The sequence below is a fragment of the Bos mutus genome, chromosome 13, assembly GCF_027580195.1.
Source record: "Bos mutus isolate GX-2022 chromosome 13, NWIPB_WYAK_1.1, whole genome shotgun sequence".
In the NCBI taxonomy this organism is placed as follows: Eukaryota; Metazoa; Chordata; class Mammalia; order Artiodactyla; family Bovidae; genus Bos; species Bos mutus.
In genome coordinates, this window is record NC_091629.1 from 68,104,376 (window position 1) to 68,129,197 (window position 24,822).

The 24,822-nt window shown below is 44.6% G+C and overlaps 1 protein-coding gene across 9 annotated transcripts in view; it reads left to right on the forward strand.

Annotated features, from left to right (window-relative positions):
- BEND7 (BEN domain containing 7) overlaps positions 1 to 22,818 on the forward strand; it is an 87,161-nt gene extending 64,343 nt beyond the window's left edge. For 3 of the 9 annotated variants that reach the window (XM_070381932.1, XM_070381934.1, XM_070381941.1), the window contains 2 exons: positions 8,267 to 8,386; positions 11,515 to 17,100. In XM_070381932.1, the coding sequence (XP_070238033.1) occupies positions 8,267 to 8,386; positions 11,515 to 11,723 (329 nt within the window). In that variant the 3' untranslated portion in view covers positions 11,724 to 17,100. Of the gene's footprint in view, positions 1 to 8,266; positions 8,387 to 11,514; positions 17,101 to 17,122; positions 17,177 to 18,746 lie in introns of those variants that run through there. The other 6 variants (XM_070381937.1, XM_070381939.1, XM_070381935.1 and 3 more) reach the window with 6 other exon arrangements.
- The last annotated feature ends 2,004 nt before the right edge of the window (positions 22,819 to 24,822 follow it).

Below are 24,822 nucleotides of genomic sequence, written 5' to 3' on the forward strand. Positions count from 1 at the left end.
CTCTTCATCTTGAGTGTGTTGGAGATATTTTCCAAGATTCCTTTTCTCTCCGTCTTACCACCGAGATCGAAAACAGATGTTTAGACATACTTCATACCCCAGCCTCGCTCCTTAATTTTTTAAGAATCACAGTGTTCCTCCACCAGACTCTTACTCTTTCTCCTTCCTGTTCCAGAGTATCAGTGAAGTCGGTGTGAGTCTTCCCCATTCATATTTTCCATCTTTACTGCTCAAGTATGTATCCATTCACCACATTTACTATTTTGCGAATTTGTGAGTGTACATGCATGGCCTCATGCTGTACTTTTTTGCAAATTTGTGTCCTTTTTTCTCAAGTTGATCCATATCAGTACATTATAAATCTAGTTTATTCCTTTTAACTGCTCACCCCTGTATAAACAAAGCACTTTCTTTCCCGTCTTGTGTTAAGAGACAGTTATGTTGGTCCTCCTTGCTCTTGATTCTCTGTGGAAAGCGGTGTGCTTCTCTGTGGAAAGCGGTGTGCAGCAGGCAGTGAAACTAAGTTTCAGGGTAGAAGTGTTGTCATCACCACTAAGATTTGTCCAACAGCTCTCTAATGCCAACAGTATCGTTTAGACACCCCCCAGCAATGGATCCAAAAATCCCATTTTTCCTTATTTTCACTGACATCTGGTGTTAACAAATTTGACTTTCGTCAGTCTGATGGGTCTCAAGTAGCACCTCAGGGGTGGGTTCCCTGATAAGTAGTGAGGTTGAGCATCATTTCATATTTATTACTATTTGGTTATTTGCCTGTGAACATCCATCCTTTTCCTGTGTTTCCCATCAGGTTGTTGGTTCCTTATTGACTTACATGAATTCTTTACTCTGTTTTCAGGTGTTAAAAATATTTTTTTCTTATTTTCCAACTTGAAGAAACTTCTGACCTTTATCATACCAGAGTTTAGAATAGCAGTCAGATGGGTTACTTTATGCTTAGTGCATTTCTTGTGCCCTTTTAAAGAAGTCCTCCCTACCCTGATTATGTAATGATATATTTTTTTTTCCCAACAAAGTTTTCAAGTTTTCTCTTTCATATTCAAGTCTTTTATCCATCTGGAATTTACCTTTGCTATAAAATTTGAGGGAGGGATTGAATGTGTTTTTTTCCTATGGGTCGTTGCTTATTTAACACCATCCTTTTTTTTTTTTTTTTAATGTGAATTGTAATCCAGCTCTGTCATAAACGAATCGCCCCTTTTCCGTGTCTACTTTTGGTCTTCTGTCTGCCTCTGAGCCAGTACTACTCAGTCTCCATCAGTTTGGCATTGCTGTAATTCTTACTCTCCCACAGGTCATGTCCGCTTTTTTCCCCCTCCCGCTTCCTGTTCTTCCCGCCCTTCTTCTGTTTCTTCGTCCTCAGGTACAGCCTTAGGCCATCCTTTGAATGCCGGTCTGTGTGGCGTGGTCTTTCCGTCTTTGTTGTGCATATGTCTCATTTCATCCTTGCTGTACACCCAAGCTGCCTGAGGCTGTGTCCCGCCCCGTTCCTTACCAAGGCCACCTGGGGCCCCGTGATCTGGAGGGGGAGGCGTGATCCCACAGACCCGGGGAGGGGTCTCCCACCCCATGGCTGCCATCCTTCTGTGTTGTGTGGGTGAAAGTACCACCAGCGTTCACAGCTGTCACACATGAGCATTACCTCAGTCAGCTATAGATTTATTCCCATGGAGAAGTCAACCACTGTTCTTTTCCAGAATCTGTGTTCTCATTGTTGTTCAATCGCTAAGTCGTGTCCAACTCTTTGCAACCCTATGGACTGCAGCACGCCAGACTTCCCTTTCCTTCACTATTTCCCAGAGCTTGCTGCTGAAACTCATGTCCATTGATTCAGTGATACCATCCAACCATGTCATCCTCTATCACCCCCTTCTGCCCTCAATCTTTCCAAGCATTAGGATCTTTTCCAATGAGTCAGCTCTTCACATCAGATGGCCAAAGTACTAGAGCTTCAGCTTTAACATCAGTCCTTCCAATGAATATTCAGGATTGTTTTCCTTTAGGATTGACTGGTTTGATCTCCTTGCTGTCCAAGAGACTCTCAAGAGTCTTCTCCAGCTCCACATTTTGAAAGCATCAACTCTTCGATGCTCAGCCTTCTTTATGGTCCAGTTCTCACATTCATACATGACTACTAGAAAAACCATAGCTTTGACTAGATGGACCTTTGTCAGCAAAGAGATGTCTCTGCTTTTTAATACGTTGTCTACGTTTGTCACAGCTTTTCTTCCAAGGAACAAGCGTCTTTTAATTTCATGACTGCCTTAAAAATTAAATAACTTATATGGAAAATAATCCCTATTGGCTGTGCCACCTTGCGCCAGTTATTTAACCTGCCCGAACTTTCAGCTTGTCATCACAAAAGAAATAGGATCACAATACCTGTGCCACCAGGCTCCTGCCAAGCTTAAATGAGATAGACCGTGCTCAGCACGTGGGGAGTTTCAAATCATAGCTTGGAAAGAGGCAAAGGAAAGAGGGAATGGTTGGTTGTGGGCTGGGGTGCTGGCTGTCTTATACTCACTTAGGTGGGTGGATGTGGGTGCAAGCAGCCTGCAGGGAAACCTAGTCGGCTTGTCCACCTCTCCTCTGGGACTGGTCCCAAGCTTCCTCCCCACTTGCACGTCCCCAGGACCCTGCTGTGGACAGTTGTTTTTCTCACCCTTAGTCCCCAGCCCCTCACGAGGTCCAGGAGTTTGGCAGATCTAAGGAGGACTCCACTTTCAGTTCTGTTTGATGTGAACCTTGATTTCTGCTCGTTTTTCTGATCAGAAGTTTACACCAAGTCTGCCAATCAGAAGTAGGCTCTTAGGGCTGCCTGGAGTTATTCATGGTGAATTTCATGATGAAATGAAAGCTCCCCAAGCCTTCCCCTGCTTCTTACATTGTCTGTGTGATGCAGGGACTTTCTTTCAACATATGTACAGTGCCCTGCTTTTCCCAGTGCAGGGAGCCAGAAAACCCCACATGGAGAGCCTTCTAGAACAAGGGTCCCCAACCTCTGGAATCTAATGCCTGATGATCTAAGCTGATGTAATAATAGAAAGAACATGCCCCAAAATGTAAAGTACTTGAATCATCCCAAAGCCATCCCCCCACCCCCCACTGGGTCCATGGAAAAACTGTCTTCCAAGAAACTGGTCCCTGGTGCCAAAAAGGTTGGGGACCACTGCTCTAGAAACTATCACATGGACAGACAGCTGTTTGGGGAACATGGCCAATCCGACCTGTTCTCCTGCCATATCCAGACACGTGCCACACCACTGTGTTCACTGATGATGACATCAGATCCCGGGTTCCCAGGGAAGGATCCGCTCAGCTACCACTAGCTTATTGATTATTGATGCCCAATTAAAGGGCAGGGTTTGAATGCAGACATCTGAGAAAAGTCCTTATTTGTGTACAGATCAAACTGAACCTTTGTCACTTCCCCGGCGACTTCACGCATCTTTGTGCCTTGGGACCTCAGATGATGTTAAGCAGAGTAGATGCTTCCACAGTTGTATTCAGTTTAATGGTTGGCCTTAATCCACTTGTTCAGATGATTTGGACTTGTGTAAAATTATCCCTCGCTTCCCCTTAATATATTAAACTAGGAGAGAAGGGAAATTTCTTTTCAGGACCTATCGCATTCTAAGGATAAATGCAAATTGTTCTCTGATTTTTAATGACCCACTATTAACATAGTAGGAAGCCCAACGCATTACTGCAATGCCTCTTTTCACATCATTACTCCTAATGAAACTGTTAGCAGGGTAATAGCTTGACCTTTAGCTATGGATTCAGATAGCAAAAATATGTCCTGCTTACCCAATACCTATCCACATAGCATGGAATGTTTTCAGATCAATCCAACCACAAACCTTTGGCCCCTCTCTCAGGCCTCATCTACCCATGTCACAAGGAATAGGATTTCATCCTCTGTAGGTAGATTCTAGTTAGAAGTTTCTTTTAAGTTTGAGTGTAAACCAGAAACGAGAATGTCAGTAATATGCTCAGTGGAAATAATTGTTTGTAGATGTATTTTTTTTTCCTGAAAGCCTAATGCTTTGCCTTCAAAGGTCTCAGATGCAGACCCAGGAGGCAGAGAGTTCCCTGGTCTCTTGTGATTGAAAGCAGATAAGCTTTTGCTGAAAGGAGAAAAAAATAGCCAGCAATTGTCGCCTTTTGAACACACAGCAGAATACTTGAGCTCAGGATGAGATTAGAAAGATCCCCTTGGATGCCGCCCACACGTTAGGGGACCTTCCCTCTACTCCTGAACATGCGCCTGCTGGGAATCACTTCGATGTCGGCATAATCCAAATCTATTTGGTTTATTTCAAATCTTTACTTCCTAATCCGGGCTAATTTGGATGCATGCACTTCCCAGTCTAGGAAGAGAGGGGTTGCTATGGAAATTAATTACATAAATAATATTACGAGGAAAGAGGGAGCTGTTTATCTGTAAGATGGTACACTCAATCATTTTGTGGTACAATTTTCTTAGAAACTAATAGGGTGCCAAAAACAGGTACTTTTTTCTAGTCATTCAAACAGAATTTCAAGAACCTTTCTGCAACTCTGATTAAGAAGTGTCACAATAAGAAATGTCGCTGTGGGTATTTGACTATAATAAAATCTTGTTACTTTAAATATATGCCATTAAAACTTTCTATTAATTCAGATAGGCCTTGCTCCTCCAATTGGCCTAAATGTCTGAGCTGTTGTATTTACTTCTGTCCAAAACAAAAGCAGAAAGTACATTTGTTTATCCTTCAGATGTTTATGGGGCTCTTAGTTGGGGGCACCACAGTAGGTGCTTTTAGGGAGACAAGACACAGGCCCCTGAAGTTGTCTATAATCTGGTAGAGGAGACTCACAGGCAGTCCCACCCCCAGGATGTTGTCCCCTCTGCCTCTCTCCCAGGTGGAGTCTGCTTACTTGCATGGCCCATGTGCCCTTTGGTGGGCAGCCTGTCGATGATTTCCCTGGACCGTAATTCTGCCTCCTCCTCCTCTCAGTTGGGAGTTAGGATACAGCCTTTCCATCAGCACCACCTCACCATCCACGTGACTGCCTAGAGCTAGAGTGTCCTGACCTCGTCCGCACTGGCTCTCAGCCTCCACTTCAGCCCTACACCACTGTCCACATGTCCTGCTGCCCTTTCTCCCTGGCACTTCCTTGCCAACCCCACTGAGATTTCCATTCCCTGGTCTCTTAGATCGTTCCAAGTCTGAGCCATTTTCTGGCTTCACTTGCTTCCTAGATTTGGGTGGAAAGGAAAATGGCTGAAGGAAGCAGTAATTCATTCTGGGGAGGGGAACAGGCATCTTCACCAACATCTTCAATGCTGTCCTTTATATCCTGTACCTTTGCCAAAACCAGCCAGCAAATGCCTAACCCTAGACCAGCCCTCCCATCGCTATCTCCACTCCAGACAAGGAGTTGCCAGGTGCCCTGGAGAAAACGCCTGCCCTGTGGTTGCCACCACAAGCACGCGGCCCTCCTGCTCAGCACCCTGCATCCTCACTGCCTTACAACCCCAGATGTCCCTGCACTCTCCAGGTTCAGTGAGGCATCAGGGGCAGTGATGACCACCTCTGGCCACTTCTAAGTTCACCCTTGTCTTCCCCTTCTCTGGGTTCAGAGGAGGAAGTTTTCCTCCTGATTCTGGTCGAGGGTCACCACTCTCTCTCCAGGATCCCAACCTCCAGTTCCTCTGGTGTATGGTTCCTCTGATTGTTCCCTCCTTCTCTCTGGATCCTACCCACTCCAGCTGTGCTGCCTGCCTTCCCCTGCCCCAGCCTTCCTCCTCCTCTTCTTCCCTGCTCCCACAAACCTGGTGTTTGGAGAGTGCTATCTCTGGTCACCCTCCCCACATCCTTGCTGGCTGCCAGGGACCCTCTCCACACCTCCTTCCTGGCTCTTCTGCACCGGGACTGTGGGTCTCTCCACAGTCTTTAGTGTATTCACACACTCCCACTTGCACCAGACCATGCTTCCCAGCTGCTTCCCGACTCTGTGCCTTAGCCTCCCTCAGTCCCCAGGGGTTCCTGCTGTTCTGTGCTTGCCCAGCGCTCTGTTGAAACCTCCCTGCCCACTGTGTTTTCTCTTGTCATTTTAACAGCCACACACATTTGTGCCCCTGAAGTCTATGTCTTCGGCAGAGACCCCTTCCCTGAACTATAGGCATCTGTGTTGAAACAGCTGCCAGCCGTCCCCCGTGGGGGCTCCACAGATGCCCCAAACTCAGAGTGTCCCAAACCATGCCTAATACATCTGGCTCATCCCCTCACAATCCCTCCTCCTGGATTTACAAGTCAAGTGAGTCTCCAGAAATGCCAGTTCTCCATCTGTTCCATCATCCCTTCTGTCTTCACTAGCACCACCCCGACTCTATGACTATGCACATTCCTCAAAGGCATCCGTGCTCCCCGCAACACATAGCTACCCGCCCCAGGCCACCCTGCATCTCTTCCTGCACAACTGGATTGTTGATGTTTGTACACTCCCCCCCCACCCTACCCCACCCCTGCATCCACGGACTTTGCACCTGCAGGTTCAACCAGCTGCCAATCGAAATATTTGGGGGGAAATTCCAGAAAGTTCCAAACAAAACAAACTTGCCAAGTGCAGGCATCTATTTACCTAGCATTTGCATTGTATTAGGTATTCTAAATCATCCCTGAGATGATTTAAAGTATATGGGAAGATATGCATGGGTGGTATGCATATAATACACATTGTACATATGGGACTTAAGCATCCATGGATTTTGGCACCCATGGGGATCCTGAAACCCATCCCCCACAGATTCCAGACTGTTTATGACTTTTTCCCCTTCTTTCACATTACTGTTTACTTAGGATAAGTTTATAGACATAGGATTACCAGTCCAGAGGAATAACAGTTTTATATGCCTTGTCATATACAGCCATCTTATTTCCCAAAAGGGTTCTGCCAGTTTATGCCAACAGTCAAACTTGCTGTGCCAGGTCAACACAATTTTATCAATATTAGTATTATCTTTATCGCTTATCTAATTTAGTAGGTATAAAGTATGTTCTGCAATTTAGGGGCTTACATGTTACTTGAACGTTTTCCACTTTGTCCATGTATCCATGGAGGCTTGAAGTTACACTTTTATTTGGGAGGAGCTCTTCCTGTGGTGGTGGATTTAGTGCCACTAGCTCTGCTCATTCAAATAAAATTTTTATTTTTTATTCAATAGAAATTGTTTACAGTTAGTTGAATATGACATTTTCCTCTGTCCTTTCTTTTTAAAAGAAACCTTTGAAACATTAAAACGATCACTATTTTAAACATCAAAGAGGCAGCGTGGCAGGCCTTGGCCTTGAGGGGAGCAGGTTGAAAAGTGCTGGGGAGCTCAGTGCGAAGCGGAAGTGCCAGCCGGAGCGCCGCGTGCACCGCTGCACGCTGTGCGGCTTTGCTCAGATAATTGTCCTGCTCCCTTGTGTCCTGGCACACAACTCCCAGAGCTTCCTTTGTGCTTCTAGGGAGCTCTTCTCTAGGAGCTGCTAGCTCGGGGTGCAAGAAGTTGACTCAAAGTAGGATTGGAGCTTTCACTAAGACCCAACTGCATTGATCCAGTGAGCGCTGAGGCAGTTAGCTGGAATCACCATGAGAACATCATCTCTCTGTGTAATTTTCCATTTGATTTTTTTTAAAGATTTTTTTTTTTTATGTGGACCGTTTCTAAAGTCTTTATTGAATCTGTTACAATATTGCTTCTGTTTTGTGTTTTGGTTTTTTTGTCTCGAGACGTGTGGGGTCTTAGCTCCCTGACCAGGGATCGAACCCACACTTTCTGCATTGGAAGTCTTAACCACTGAACCGCCAGGGAAGTCCCCTCCATTTGATTTTGAGTTAACAACAGAAAAGTGAAATACATTAATACACTTGCAGAATTCTGTCAGGGGGCCAATGGACCCCCTAGGAAGCATTTTCTCTGCCCATAAGACACATACACATGGACTGGAGCAATCAGAAAAAGCAGTTTCAGAACTACTAGCATTGATAGCCAGTTTCATTTGGAAGCACAGGATGTGGTGTGCAGGATGGGCCCTGCCAAGCTCCATCTTCACCAAAGAATGTCATATGGATTTGGAGAATAGCCACTGCAGAACTGACATCTTTTAGAAATATACTCTTTTTTGTCCCCCTCTTTTTGGGGTTATGTTCCTATTTCAAATATGCATTCTCTTTTTTCAAATGTTAAACAATATTTCATATTTTCTTTCAGTCTTCACAGAAAAATATTGCACTGCTAATCACGTGGATAAACTTCCTGGCCCAAGAGACTGGGTTCAGATTCTGCAGGATCAAATCAAACTGGCGAGAAGAAGGTTAAAAAGAGGCTCAGGTATGAATAAGCTGCAAGAAAATAATTGCAGAAGCCCTCAACTGAATTCTTAGATGTTGCAAAATACAGTTCTTTACTCTCGGATACTTCATTGTCTTTTGTCTTTTGAAGGAGAAGCTTTATATAATGTGCCTTGGTTTTGTGTTTTAAAATCTTATTCAAATAATTTTGAAATTCACCCTAAGATTAAACAGTGAAAATTACATCAGACCATTTACTTTAAATAGCACAAATGAAAAAGATTGCTAATCTCATTGGTAGTTTTATGTTTGAAACAAGGTCTCTCTTTTGTGATCTGCTTCTGTTACCTATTGGTTTTTTATTTGGATCTGCATGACTTTATAAAAAGTACTAGTTGCTTAAGGTTAAAAAAATGAAATAACAATAATCATCCTACCAGAAATACCATGTGAAGTAGAAAGGGCTTTTTAAGTAAAATATTAACTTACCTTTTTTTTTTTCAATCTGGGCTTGGCAATTCTGGGATAATTCTTCCAGGAAAAGTGAATACCGGTTGCATTTGCCCATTTAGATTTGGGTATCTGAATTCGCAATCTCCCCAAAGTAGCAATGGGACAGTTTACCAATGAAGAATCCCTTTGGAGTCAGTTTTCTGCCATTATATGGTTATTATTAAAAAAAAAAAAAATTCCTAATCAAACCTCAGGACCCCTGGCCTTCTAAGAGCCTTCTGTGCTTGTGTGGCTGTGATGTGAGAGTTTGGCAGACAGATTTATTTTTTTTGAAATACAGCTGATTTGCAATGTTGTGCCAATCTCCGCTGTACAGTGACTCAGCTCTAACTCATACAGACATTCTTTTCTTGTAACCTCAAGATATTGAATATAGTTGCCCGTGCTGTACAGTAGGACCTTGTTGTGTATCCATTCTAAATATAATAATTTGCATCTACCAACCCCAAACTCCCAGCCTACCCCTCCCCCTCCCACTTTGGCAACCAGAAGCTTGTTCGCTAAGTCTGTTTCTGTCTCGAGGGTGGGCTCGTTTGTGCCATATTTTCCATTCCACATCTGAGTGACATCATGTGGCATCTCTCCCTCTGACTTACTTCACTTGGTATGATCATCTCTAGTTGCTTTCATGTTGCTGCAAATGGCATTATTTCATTTTTTATGGCTGAATAATATTCCATTGCATATATGTACCATATCTTTTCCCATCATCTGGGGAGACAGATTTTAGATGCTAGAATGTCACACTTTGGGATTTAACAGAGGTCTGGAGGTTCTCTGAGAACAGCAGTACAAACTCAGGAGACTATCTGTAACACAGCCTCTTGGAATTCTCACCATGAGTAGAAGTAACAGTGACCAAGCCTGCTGAGGAGCCCAGTTACCAGCCCCTGGAAGGAAAGCTCTGGGCTCAGGCTCAGAGTGCCCTTGACAGGACACAGAGCACTGAGGGACCACGTGGTTTTTCAGTGTGAAAAACCTTATAGTTGGGCTTTGCTGGTGGCACAGTGAATAAGAATCCACCTACCAATGGAGGGGACACGAGTTCAATCCCTGGTCTGGGAAGATTCCACATGCCACAGAGCAGCCACGCCTGTGCACCACAACTACTCAAGTCCTTACACCTAGAGCCTGTGCTCTGCAGCAAGAAACCACCACAATGAGAAGCCCTCGCACCGAGACAAAGAATAGCCCCTGCTGTCCACAACTAGAGAAAGCCCATTAGCAGCATAGCACAGCCAAAAATAAATAATAAATAAAAAAAAAAAAAAAAAACCCTTACAGGTCTATAAAAGTAGCCAGCGGGACTCAACTCCTGGATGACTTTTCTATTAAAAATCTTCCCTTCCTCCTTCTTTACCCTTCTGGCTTCTTTTTACACTTAACTGATTCTGCTTTTAAAAAGAGCAGTGGACTACTAATTTAACTGGTAAACAAATGGATTATCGCTTTAGGTAACACGTCACAGAGAAGTCAGTAGATCCATTTCCCAGGACTCATGTCTGCTCTTCACCAGCTCTGGCCCTCAGACAAGTCACTAGGTCCTTCTCATCCTTGGGTCTCCATCACTAAGGAGACAAGTACAGCCAGTTTCAGCGCTGTCCTAAGGCTCCTGACGTGTGCTGTACAGGAATGTCTATCAGCGAAGTTAGCGTACCTCTCAGAAGAGGTCTGTCTTTGGGCACAGCCGTGCTTGGCAGTGTGCAGCCACAGTTGCGTCTTCAGTCAGGAGACCCACCGGCCTGCTATGCCAGGGCAGCCGCTTTGCTCTTATGGTCCAGGCGTGATTATCAGGGATGCTTCTTTTGCTCTCAAAGGTTTTCAGGCTTGGACAGTAAGTCATGCCCTCACCCTCCTCTTTGCCTCCCGGTTTTCACTGCCTCCTGCATCTCCAAATCATCTGCAATAAACACAGCACAGTGCAGTGCAGAGGACACGCTGCCCTGCTAGCTCTGGTCTGCCATTTACAATCTCCTGGCAACCTGGACCAATGTCTCAACCTCTCTGAGCCTCGGGTTCTCCATTTATATAACGAGGCTGATGCCTTCCACGGGGTGTTTTCAGAATTAAAATTAGATACAGTATTGCCACTGATGGAGAGCAGAAATATAATAATGCTCAAAAAATGCCCATGACCTTATTCTCCTTCCCTTTGCCAACTCAAAACAAAGTGACTCCTTTTTCCTTGCATGTCTTAAAAGCACTTCTGTGTCTTTCTCCTGGCATCATTGGTCAGATTTCTTCCCAAAGGGTCTCTGTTCCCAGAGTTTGTGTCCCCATCCCAGTTCACTTTATTTATTTCTTACTGGAGGATAATCGCTTTACAATGTTGTGTTAATTTCTGCAGACAATGTCATGAATCGGTTATATGTACATATATACGTAATCCCCTCCCTCCCATCCGACCCCGCTAGGTCATCACAGATCACTGGATGAGCTCCCCATGCTATACAGCAGCTTAGAATCCATTGCATTTTGCCCTCTGACTTCACTCCTCTACAAGAACATTTGCCACGTTTGCATCAGATCATTAGATTTCACTTGTTTATATTAACAGTTGAACTTGACCTCCATACTGATTTTTACCCTGTCGAATCTCCTTCTTGACATTGCTCTTCCCCCAGGTTCTGTGATTTCATTCTGTTTCTCTTCCAGATTCCCCCTCACTGTCTGGAGTCTCTTTCCCTGGCTCTTTCATTTCTGCCTGTCTCCTCTGTTCTGCATCCTTGCTGGTGACGTGCACTGACCCAGCATCCCCAGCGAGCGGCTCCAGGCTTGGCCATATCCTGAGACCCGAGTCTTCATTCCCTATGCCTCTGCTAATGGGGTCTGTTCATGCCCCACCCCAGATTAAATACATCTGACTTCCTGTTGGCTCCCAAATAAAATCCCTGCTAAACACCCTTCTCAGCATGGCATGCATGGTTCTTCACCATCTAGCGCCAGCCTGATCTCTTGCCATCAGCTTCTGCCCCCTGAAGCCACATCAGCCCCCTCCCTGGTCTAAAATTGGCTGCCACCCCCACACCCACTTTCTCTCTGCCTGGGAAACATGCAGCATCTCAAAGGTTACTTCCTCCTGGAGGCCTCACAGGTAGCCCAGACACTTTAATCTTCCGCCACCAGAATAGTGACAAGGACACACCTGTCTCCTCCACGAGATCCTTGGGAGCAGAGGCTGTGTGTCCCTAAATGTTTAGAACAGTATGTGCCACAGCGTGGACACGTGGGAATCTTTGTTGAATGAACCAACGAACCAATGAATAGAAACAAAGGGACAGCAGTCCACAGCAAACAGCTCCTAGCTCATCGCAGTCACGTGAAATCCTAGAGGATAACCCATCAGTCCCTTACTTGAGGTTGAAGTGCTTCCGCATACCCCCCAGAGCCTGGGGGTGGCTGTGTCCTGGGTACCCCTGCAGCCACTCTCCAGATGCCTGGCCTCCCTCCTCGGGTTCTTTCTCTCACTTCTCTGCCCCCATCTCCTCAGTCATCTTTCTTCCCTCCCGATTGCCGCTTCTCCCAGCCTCCCCCAAAGCTTCAGAGTCCTGGGTCAGGACGCCTGGACCTCACGCTGTGTGGATTAACTGAGTAACACCTGGGAAGATCAACGTTCTGCCGGCGGGTTTCATCTCTTCTCAGACTGAAGGTCCCCTGTCTCTGCCTGACTTACAAAGAAAGGCCTTACAAAGGCCTCCTTGTGACTCTTGACCCCTTAGATCTCAGGCTCCAAAGAAGGAGCTCTTTGCAGCTGACTGACAGGTGTTAGGAAGGACAGCACCGTGAGTCACCCCATGTTAAGTGAGCACTGGTGTCATGTTGGGTGCATGTCTCAGATGATCCCTAATCAGATTTCAAGAATAAGCCTGAACACTGTCCCTCTTAGTATTAAGTCTTATGTTGCCTGAATTCTGCATTAACCCATCCTAACTATTTTGAGTATGTGAGCACTTGTATCTACCTGTTGCTTTTCAGAGCAATTCTCGAACCCCCAGAACAAAAGACACTAAGTCTATTATCAGAGAGAACTGAGATTTATCACTGTGAAGAGACTGAAACGTAATACAAGGTTAGTCCCAAGCAGACGCAAAGAGCCACAGCCGCCCCATCCAGCGACCTGCTGCCCTGTGGTCCCTGCACCCTGGTCCCAGTCATGCCATCAGCTTCCAGCAAATCTGTACAGGCTCCTTCCACCAAAACCGCTCCCTGTGTCACAAGGGGTGATGGGAGCACACGGGAGGGTGTAGGGAGTGCTCGGAGCTCCTAGGGAGCGCTCGGAGCTCCTAGGGGAAAGGATGGGATAAATTCTCATCCTGACGCTGCTGCCTGAGGAGCTGCAGAGACCACCCGGAGGAAGCGGGCTCAGTGTCCCAGAGCCTGGGCCTGACTGACAGCAAGTGACCCACCGATCCCTAAAGGACTGGTAAGTTCTAGTCTGAAGAGTCACCTTCGAAGGCAGAAGACGTGCATCGGGTGTAGCGCACTGGGCCTGCGCTGAGTACACTGGAGAGCACTGTTCTCAGAGACGCTGGACTAGAAGAACAAGCTCTGTTTTGATGTTGTTCCCTGCTCCTGTGTATATTTTATACATAAACACACCTCTTTTTTTGTTGTTGTTTTTTTCTGTTGTCAGATGCTGAGACCAATTACTCTAAGCTCTGGCCTCCATTCCCTTCCCTGTAACACACACAGTGGGGACCTTCCTCCACATCCCCCAGATAGATTGGCCAGGGAACACACTTCTTAACCATCTCAGAGTTTGGGTTAGTAATTCCCATGCCTGTTGGTACAGAATGGGGTGCAGACTCCACCCCCCTCCCCCATCTCACCTGCCCAGATAACTGCCTGCCCTGCTCTGGGGTCGTTGTCTAATCTGATTTAGGACGTTTTCACTTCTGGCCCTGTCTTTAGATTCTCTGCTCAGAGAGCTGTGATTGGCACCTTGGCAGTTCTGTCCTGCCCTTCTAGCAGGTTCTATCAGTGTCTGAGAAGTGGAAGGTGACACAGAGACCACATAGAAGCCACAGGAGAGCGAAAATGGCAGCGCTTCTGCAGTGACCTATCAAGTAGGCTCTGTCTCCCAGTTTTGTCAAATCTTGCCCCACTTCGTTCTATCTGAGCGGCACGGAAGTGGGACCCCAGCAAACTGGAACTGGAGCCACGTGTGTTGCTGTCGTCACGTGATGGGAACTAAGGGGCCGGGGGTCAATGCTATTGCTTGCTCTTTTTGTGTTTCCTTCTTGGTCTAAGTGACAATACAGTGTCTCAAAGGTATTCCACAGCTTCGACCTGATTTATCGTATTTGGCCCAGTTCCTGGAATTAGGTACACACTCTACCTGGGCAAAACAATCAACTCACCGCTAAAGCCAGCCCTCACAGCCTCCAGAAAAAAAGGAGTGCCCCCCACAGACTTGAAAGTTTGTTCTGCAAATCCAAATAGAAACTCATTCGGGGCTGTCATCACATGTAATAATTTTTCTTCGATAACTGGAATGATTCCTTTCCTGGTGTAGATTTTTTTTTTAATAATTTTCATTAGATTATTTCCTCGGCACGGAAATCGCAATTTTTTTTGTGTTGGATCTAAGAGTAAAGCTGTCGCTGCTATTACATTTTTATTGGACTTGTTCAATCTTCCTCAAATCTCACAACTTGCCTGTCACCAGAGAAGAAAGACTGTGAGCTTGTTGTTACAGACAGATGTTATAATTAAATTTAAGTAACAGTCGTGTTTTTCATCCTAGACACTTGGTCCTGTTCATGCAGCGGGCAGCTGCTAATTTATACATAATCCTTTACAGATGTGGGGGTTGTGTATGTTTGGTTCTTACAGAGCACATATTTGCACAGGCCTGTTTTTAAAAAGTGAGGATAGCTGAATTACAAAGTGATCAACTTCATCCCTGGAACTGATTTTTGTCATTACTAAGTGAAATGCAGTATTTCATAGAAAGTAGAGAAAATTACTAAAGTGTAAAATGAACTAAAACTTGAAGTTTTATAGACTCATATACCTAGAGAGCAGACCTGTAGTTGCCAAGCGAAAGTGGGGTGAGGGAGGGAAGGTGTAGGATTAGTAGATGCAAACTTTTATACATAGGACAGATAAACAATAAGGCTCTGTACAGCACAGAAGTTATAGTCAATATCTTGGGATAAACCATAATGGAAAAGAATATAAAAAAAGAATGTCTATATGTATATAACTGAGTTATTTTGCCATATAGCAGAGATTGGCACAACATTGTAAAATCAGCTATACTGAAATTTAAAAAATTAATTTAAAAAACCTGAAGTTTTAAAAATGTAGCTTATAGTGATGCATGTTATATATATTTGGACTATTAATAGCAAAGAGATTAAGTCAAGGCATTACCTGAGTCAAGTCCTTGGCAGAGTCACTAGCTATTTTATTACCTTAGGTAAATTTCTTACTATCTGAATCCATTGCCTCATTTGTTAAAATGGGCATGAGTTAGACCTACCCTGTAGGGGTTGCTAAGGATTAGATGACACGGTGCATATAGTAAGTGCTCAGTAGGTGGTAAGCGTTTAGTAAATGGTGATGCCTATCAGAGCTATTATTACTGAAGAAAACTTTAAATCCCAGACAATGAAAGATCATCTTCCTATTCAAGTTCACTGAAACCAATCAGAAGAGAATAATGTCAGGACGTCCCTAGTGGTCCGGTGGCTAAGACTCCAAACTCCCAATACAAGGGGCCTGAGTTCAATCCCTGGTGAGGGGACTAGATCCCACATGCTGAAACTAAGACCCAGCACAGCCAAATAAATAAATAAATAATTTTTAAGAGAATAATGTCTTCTAAATATGAAAATAACATGCTTGTTATTTTTTAAGTATGAAATAAAATTTTAAAATTTGTTAAACTTGAACAAAATTTTAAATAGCCATAAACTTTTCATGCAGAGAGAAACATTTTAGTGTGAGCTGTATTTTGCCCATAAATCTACTGACAGAATTCTAATCTTACCATTTGTCCCATCTGGATATGTTTTTCATTATTAAGCATTCACCGACATCATCATCTTCTCCAATCAAAACTGGTCTTGATTACTCTGTCTCGGTGTTTTCTCTTTGTGGTGGGTTTAGCACACCACAGGGGCGATGGGTTTTTCACTGGCCAGCGTGTGGCAATCTGCAGACAGGATGGTAGAGAGGTAAACGAGGGGAAATCTCTGAATGTCTCCATCCATCTCTGAACCCTGGTTGTGTCTAAAATCACAATGATTGGGAACTTCCCTGGCAGTCAGTGGTTAAGACTCTGCACTTCCTCTGCAGAGGGCATGGGTTCCATCCCTGGTGGGGGAATTAAGATGTCAAGCAGCCAAAAAAGCAAAACCACAACAAGCAGAACAAGAACAAAGCACTAGTCTGTGTACCACCAACTCAGCATTACGATGTGTTGCACACAGCAGCCCTCACCCAACGGCCCTCTTGGGCACACGTGCAGGAAATTCCAACAGGGCCACAGCCTTCAGACAGAGGGAGCAGGCCAGAGTGATCCCAGTAGCCGTGGAATGTTCTGGCCCGTCCACGGCACGTCCGGGAAACTGACAAGCTCATCACTTACCAGGAAACAAATAGGCACCTTCTTTTTTTTGTACTGGGTGGAAGGTTCTCTGTGACAAAAGGATGTCACATCCTTTTGGAAAACTCTTAAGGGCTATTGAAATAGATGAGCAGCATTTTGCATTTTAAAGCATAGAAGTGACAAATCTTTTGAAGAAATGCTTATTATTCTTTCTGATTTTATCCATGACTTTATGTCAATTTTAGATTGAGTTTCCAGCCATCAAAAAAGGTTTCATTCCCAAGCTGTCATAAGCCTGCCCCACTGGAATGTTTCTGGGGATGACCAGTAAAATTCTGCCATAGGAATTCACTGACCTCCATGCCTTCAACAATCATGTTTAAACAATTCACCCCAGATTCTGGGTAGATACTGAAGCCTATGTAAATAAGTGAAAATGAACTGCAATCATCAATGAGTGATAGAATAAGGATCATAAGATATAAAAAAAATGTAATACACAAAAATAGATTTTATATCATTTAAATTTTTTTTCATTTAAATAATGCTCCTAAAATCTCTAATGTGATCCAGCCTAAACTGAGAAGGGAAAAGAAAGGTGAAAACTATTATGTATGCTGGAGTTTTTAAATTGTATTACCGTATTAGGCAGAATGAATGAATGCCTTGAAACTAATGAGATTTGTGTTTTGCGTTTGTAACCAGCAGAGGCAGTTGACGGTGATGAACGGCTGGACAGTGTTTCTCTAACCCCAACAGGTAAAACACATTTCCATTTTCATCACCTGCTGGAAAATATGGCATATGAAAATATTTGCGTTGAAAATGTTTTTAACATCAGAGATGCCGATGCTTGAGCAAACTACTTCCATTAAGAGACCCAGCCCTTAGTCCTCAGAGGAGCTCAGTGCCCTGCATTCAGGGAGATTTTGAAAATTGAATATGAAAAGCTACCGTTTTCTCACATTCTGTTTCATCTTCTTGTAAACCTCAGAACAGCAAGTCCTAAAAATTTAGTGTCACATTTTGCCTCCCCAAACCTTGGGACATTAAAAAGATATCTATTTTAACATAAAATGATATTTCTGTTTAGATTAGGGATCATCTGTTTTATGATGGGACTCCTGTCTGTTCTGGCTTCTCCCTCCTTCCCCCAAAAGGCTTTGAGGGGCAGTATCACCACTCTCCCTATAATGGGCACCCTTTGAATACTGTGCTTTGAGTGAGTGAATAAGCTGATCCATCTAGCCGGGTGGCTAACACTGTAACCGGATCAGCTGAATATAGCATCTCACTGTTGCATCTGCGGCAGGGATAAGCTGCAGACTTCCTTCAAACTTCATTATTTAACTCTCCAGTAATCCTTCCAACCTTGGACTCTGCCTGTGCCTCAGTTCTCACCTGAGAGCCCGAGGGACAGGTGTCCAGTGAGTCACGTGACAGAGTTTATCCCTCAGTTGGTCTCAAGATTGTTTTGACTGCTCTCGAAATACCTGAAGAGCCTCTAACAACCAAACCCAGACACCCCCTACCCTGCACCTCCCCCGACAAAAACCCTGTCAGTGAACAAGCTTAGCTCAATGTTCTCTCTCCCTTTGACATGGTAAAGCCAGCGACTATGAAAGGCATGTGTAGGAACTCTGCGAGGCCACGTGTACACAGGCAGCACTCACCCTGACTTCAAGGTGCACAGACACACATTAGTGAACTCAGAGTAGGCACAGCCACACAAGTGAGAAGGTGCTTTCTCTATCACCGAGTAACTAAGCAACAGACAGATGGATAGATAAATGAAATAAACTGCGGAGGCCAACAGCAACCTCCTTCTATCAAGGTCTCACTGGATAGAGTCATTACAGAAATGCCAGAAAAGTGGTTTCTCTTCTAGTTTGGCTATGTGTCCATATTTATGAAGGAAGAGAACTGAAATGCATGATCTCTATTGTTCCTGTCCTTCTCTGAGTATCAGGACAATTCCCATTATCCTTGTTCTGACCTCCCCCTCCCAGTAGAGGCATGAAGTGCTGCTACTAATGATGAAATTGTCCCCTTTCAGGAGGCCCTCTGGAGGAACCCTTGGCTGTTCTACTTGTATCTGTTGGCCAAAAAGTTCATTGGAAACTTTTGTTTCTGATGTCTTACGGAAAACCCCCAATGAACTCTTTGGCTAACCCAATACTTTGCAGGGTTCCTCCCCAACCAGCCCCATTGTCCCCAGGGCATTTGCACTGCCCACCTGGCTGCCTTCTGCCACAGTGGGCTTTTAAGAAGTATATTATTTGAAAACCACTCCCCTTGAAATAATACCTTTGCATTTTCCCATCTGAAGATGGAGGCAGAGAGATGTTTCAGATGAAAAAATTGAACCCGGGATGGTAGAACTGCCTCATGGAACTGAAAACACTTTCAAGGACTCTGAGAAAAAAGGAACGTTAGAGATCATCTAGTCCCGTTCCTCGTTTTTATCCAGTCCTTTTATTTTACAGGTAAAAAAGCCTGAGGCCCAGAAACACTAAATGACTTTCTCAAGGTCTCACAGCTGGTTGGTGGCCTGGCCGGAGCCCAGGCCTCTCAACTCCCAGCCGGTCCACTGCGTAGCTTTCTTAAACTTTCTCTGCATGTTTCCTAGAGATCCTAAGAATTGATGGACGTACTAATCCCTGTAGGATTCCATTTCAGTGTCGCCCCGTCGTAAGCCGGCCTGAAGTCTGCTACAGTTCAGCTCTCGGGTTTGTCCTCAGATTCCGAGGCTGTGAGGTCCCAGTGAGGGCAGTTGTAGGACACCCCCGGCAGGTCTTTTCACTAGACGCCTGCTAGGGATTTGATACAAATCACTAGACAGCATGAGAAATAGTACCGCTTAATCACCTCGAAAAAGGGAAAAGAAGTCACGGATTGGTGCCCGAATCTTGCAGTTGTGGAATTAAATGATCTTGATTAGACTAGCATGTCTCCCCAGAGCCTCTAACCTAAACTCATATCCTGGGGCTTCTCTGAACACAGCGCCACCACCGCATGCTCTCTTCTTACGAGTCTCCTAATGAGACCGTCTGAGACCGTCCCATACGTGCAGCTTCCTTCCTAGATCTGAGACTCACTGGCCAGATCGTCCTCATCTGGTCATCTGGTCTATCTGAGCCAGCCACAGTTGGTCTTTTTTTAAAGATTTAACAATGCCTTTATTATCCAGTTAAGGTCTTTTTGCTCCTTCCAAATTCATGTGTGTTGAGGAGGGCTGGGGCAGGGGTATAACTCCCCAAGTGTTTCTGTGAACCAGAACCGACCAGGCCAAGTTTACAGTCAAGCGTCAGATGACATTGATCTCAATCCATCACACTTAAGCAACCTTCTGTTTGTCTAGTTTTAACAAAATGGATACAGATTTTATAGTGGAAAAACATTTTCTTAATTTCTCTTCCCTCAACCCTTACAGTAAGCATTTTTGAGCAAGGCCAGGAATCAGCACTGAGTTGGGAGACTTCTGAATTTGAAATAGGTTAGTGCAGAGTGCACCTAGGCTTAGATTTGGGGGTCATCATTTGGCATCCATTTACATACTTTTAGAAATTAATACAGAAAAGTGTAACGAAGAAAATGTTAATTACTTTTGCCACCCAGACATAGTCATTATTATTGGGTGTTTTTTCCCCAGCCTTTTCTCTGTATTTTTTTAAAATTTATATGCTGGAGGTCAAATCCATCCAGTTGGTTCCCTAAGGTTTTATTCTGTTTTGGTTGACCACCTAACAAGAATTTTCCATTTTATTACAAATCTCCATACACATTCTTTTAATAGCTGCACAATATTCTGTTTTACAGGTAAATCATATTTTATTTAGCCATTTTCTATTGCTGGATAATAGATGTGAACATCCTCTAGAAGTAACACACATTCATGGATTTTCCTGTAAAAAATCATTATTGCAGATTTTTAATGGCCTAAAATTGCTCATCTGGCACACCTAAAGCCTTGGTTAAGAAATAGTGATTTAGAGATAAGACACAGATGCCTCCCCAAGAGGTCCTACATCTGGCTGTGTCATGGAAGAGCATACAAGCCCTCCCTAGAGAAGGGACCCCCTTCACGCTCTTGTCTCTGTTGTAGGTCATATACTTGACACCAGGAGAGAAAAACCGGAAGACACAGGGACAGCTTTCACTGCCTAGACTTTCCTTTAGTGACCCTGCTCCTTAGTACACACAGCTCTTCCACTTGAATCTCCTCAAAGATCTACTAGCATTTCAGGTCATTGCAGGGCGTGGGCATTCCGTGGAGCTGACCCGTCATGTTTGAAGAGTTTTCATATTCTTTCTTTGTCATATGCAATAATCAAGCCTCCAGTTTGGTCTAAGATTTTTAAAAAATCATCTTTAGAGTTGAACTGTCAGCATTTTGATGTCCAACATATCATTCCGTTGGTTCGTGGTCCATCAAAAAGGAGCAGTTTTCTTTTTTTTTTTTTTCAATGTGAATATGGTAGAGAGTTTGGAAGCACACATTTTAACATAAATTGCTTCAATGCATTTTATAAAGGAGAGTGGCCCTTTCAGGACTGAAGGAGCATTGGTGAAAGCCAAGATTAATTAAAACTATCATCAGCCTTGAAGATGGAAAACTTGTTTGGGGAGACAGGGTGACTCTAACCTATTAGATGAAATCATTTGTGACATCATTTCCCCCCAAAATATCATGTCCCTGATAAGTGCAAATGATACATGAATTGTCAGGAAAGAAAAACCTTTCACGTAGGTTGTGTCAACACAGTGACAAAATACCTAATTGAAAGGTGAGAAACTCAGAGTAAGCAGCCTTCCACATGATACCCAACAACTGTTTTAACAGATGGCTCTAACTGAGTGGTCCAGGGTTGTGGCATCATGTGGCAACTGGCCACAAATGTACTTACCCTTCACACCTCATTCGGTTCTAGTACACGTGCTCTCCACTTGACATAAAACCAACAAATGAAAATGTGGGTTCATTTCCAAGAAGTATTTTGGCATGTGGGTATTTGTTTTACAGAGATATTTATCTCCAGATTCCTTTCTCTAGTTGAGATGGTGAATTTAAAATAACCTGTTTGTTTAGAAGCATTACTTTTACACCTCATTTACTGTAGAAAGCAAATTACCGTGAACCTTTGACACTTGACCCAAAGGCCAAAAGTTGGCTTCAAAGGAACTTGGACAGTAGAAACACCAAACCTTGGGGAGGGGGTATGCTACACTGTCATTTAACACATGTCCCAAACACTTATTCGATCAAAGCAGAGAGTGTTAGGGCTCAGAGTTATAGCTCAGGCCCTCAGTCCCACCCCCTCGTTTTGCGGTAAGGCGGCTGAGGAGTGAGGGCTAGGGCCATCCTGGGCTGGGCAACAACACGTCAACGGGCTAGCGAAACCAGGAGCCTCAATTCCTTCCTACCCCATCCAAGGTACTTGTGCCATATGTGTGACACAGGGCAGTTGACCCTGAGCCAGGAGGAGAGCTCCAGGAGGATTCTGGAATCCACTGAAGACCAGCTAGTTAACCCAAGGCCATGGGAGGCGTCCCTGTGAAGTGACAAAGCTGGTCTAGGTGTGCTGCATCTCATACGTGTGTGTCTTTTGTCTTCTTTTTGGAGCCTCCAGGACGGTTCAGAGAAATGGTTTCCATCACGTTTAGTCAGCCTTTTCGATTTCAGGCCAGTTAGTAACCCCTTCCCTAAAACCCACCCTTCTGTTCATCACAGAATCTAATGAAGTACTGTGAACCCAAGCTTTTGTTTTTCTGCAAAGCGTGTTTTAAAATTTGTCTTTTGCCTCTCAGAAGGAAGTCTTAAGGGAATTGAAAAGATTAATTAGTGACCTTTCACCTCTGTTACAATACTATGAATACGATGAATAGGTTGGGAATAAAGGTAGAAACATTTACCTTACGGCTGTGGAATCTATTAAATATACACCATGAAACTTCAAAGCACTTCCTGCCAAGACTGGGCTAGAGCTTGAATTTTTCACTACTTGAGAGGGGGGTGGGGATTGTTCAGCTCACAGATATGTGCAATGGATTCACAAATTGGAAATATGTGTTGTAAAACTGCAACAGCAAATCATTTTTGTAAATTAAAACTGTATTTGTGTTTACTTAACTGTGACTACTGTTCAGACTCTACTCAGAAATCCTTTTTATAGGCTTTCTTAGCAAAAAAAAAAAAAAATTATTATTCCATACCTATGGATCATGTCTCAATCTTCTGTATATATGTTTTATTAATATGTAAATATTTAGATTTTTTTAAGATTACTATGTTCTTTTAAAAAAAAATTCCACGCAAGGCTAGTTGTGAAAATGGTGTATAACATGTGTTGTGATATCAAGTCCCAAGACGCCCTTTATGTCTGTTCTGGAAGAAAACAATAAATTACTTTAATTGAACTCGCCTGTCTCGTGCCTGTGCGCCAGCCCTCCCGCGTTTATGAAGAGGAGCCAATGCAAGCCATTAATTAAAAGGTATTTATTAATACTCTGGTGATCTTATGTGAAAGTTTTATCGTCTCTTTACTAAGTTAATTTTTAAAAATAAACGCACGGACCAGATTGCCACCAGAAAGAGCGTCTTGGAGCATCTCAAGTCACAGGCTCTGCCTGGCAATCAGATCAATGGCAAGGCCTACAGTAACACTTGAGCAGTAAGTACTGATATGCTTGAAGCCTAATTTTAAATGAATTAGGTGCCTTCATAATCTTCACTTAAAAGGTTAAGCCCCGCTTCTATGGAAACAACACATCAGAAGGACAAGTCAATCTCCTCTAATGCAAAGTGGCTGTTCAAACCTAATTGCTTTTATTCTCCTCTCTGAACACAGAAGGGCGCTACTCTTCACAGGCACTTGCCCCCTCCTGCCTCCAAAGGCCCCCCCGGGAGGGTCTGTCAGCTCTGTCCAGGCTTTGGTTCAGGATCCAGTTCTTGGGCCCTCGTTTGGGGATGGGGGTGGTGGGCTAGTCTACAGCTGGGAGGAGGGTAAGAAAGCCGTTGGATTGCAGGAATGAAGGTGACGAGGGTGAACTGCTTGGAAAGAAAGGAAATCGAAACTCCTGCCAACCGATTCTTCATGAACCCTCCATGTACCCTTGGAAGCTGAGGGTCTGGCCCCTCCCTGCCCCTCATGCTGTAACCGCTCCCCTGCCCCCCACACACATGGCCCTTTTGCCGGGGAATTACTTGTATTTTTTTTTTTTTAATTATTGCTATGTCATGTGATTTGGCCCTGGGACACCTTTGTTCCCACCTCCTGGTGAAGATCTGTGCTCTCTAGTTCTCCTGGTTGACACCCTGAAGAGCTTTCTCATCCAGTGAGGGAAGGGGGTCGAGTGTCACCACCAGAAGGGACACCGCTTGCATTTCTGTAGAATAAGAGCTCACACACCTGCCTCAGTTGTCTCCCTCCTACAGGCCCACCCTTAAAACTAAGTATAGGTGGATGGCGGCTGACTCACTTCCCAGTCCTGTCCTCCAAGTCCTACCCAAGCACTTACTGAACACTTGTTGTCGGTAGGTGCTGTGTTGGTTTAGCACAGCCAGGGTTGGGAAGCAAGGGGTGAGGGCTGGAGCTGGGGCAGCCTGTCAGCCTGGGACCATCCCACAAAATGGGGCGGCTGTGGGGGCCACTGAAGGATTCTGAATAAGAGGTCTGATCAGAGTTACAGGCACCCTTGATGGGTCTGGCTAAAGTCTGGAATGTTGAGGGGAGGGGAGGGGCACGTCAGGAGCAGGGAGTCCCATTAAGAAACAGTGGGAACAACCAAGGATGGATAGAGGACCCCAGAGGACCAAGCCCCACATGCTAAAGCACAGGAGGACCAAGAGGACTCAGTGATGCACTAGCTCGGCTGGAGGAGGGAGTGCAGCCTTGGGGAGGAGGGAGGAGGTGTGGAAGACAACACCCAAGTCTCCCGCTGGGAACTGAGATTGGAAACATGGGGGGAGGGGCAGTTTGGGAAAAGATGACAGACAAGTTCAGGTGCGCATGGTACCCCGTTTCTTCTTTCAGTGAGTGGTCGCTGAACACTTAGGGTCTCCCTGGTACAGTGCTGGGGGCTGGGAGCACAGCCGTGAGCCCCAGGGAACACCAGAGCATAAACTCTGTTGAGTTCCTGAGTTCCGGAACAAGAAGAGGGAACTTAAACTGAGCAGCTTTCTCCCAAGCTAGAGTTGATCAAGATTTGAAGCCCCATTCATTCCACATAACTCAAGTCTGAACTAAACTCCATCATAACAGAGGGGTCTGTCAGCTCACGAGAAGTCCCCAGTCCCCATCAAGTCACAGTCTTTTGGCCCCTTTGGGTAACTTACCATGCTCTGAGATTGTCTTGTTTATTTATGTTTATTATCTGTTTTCCCTCTGGAATCTAAGCATCATGAT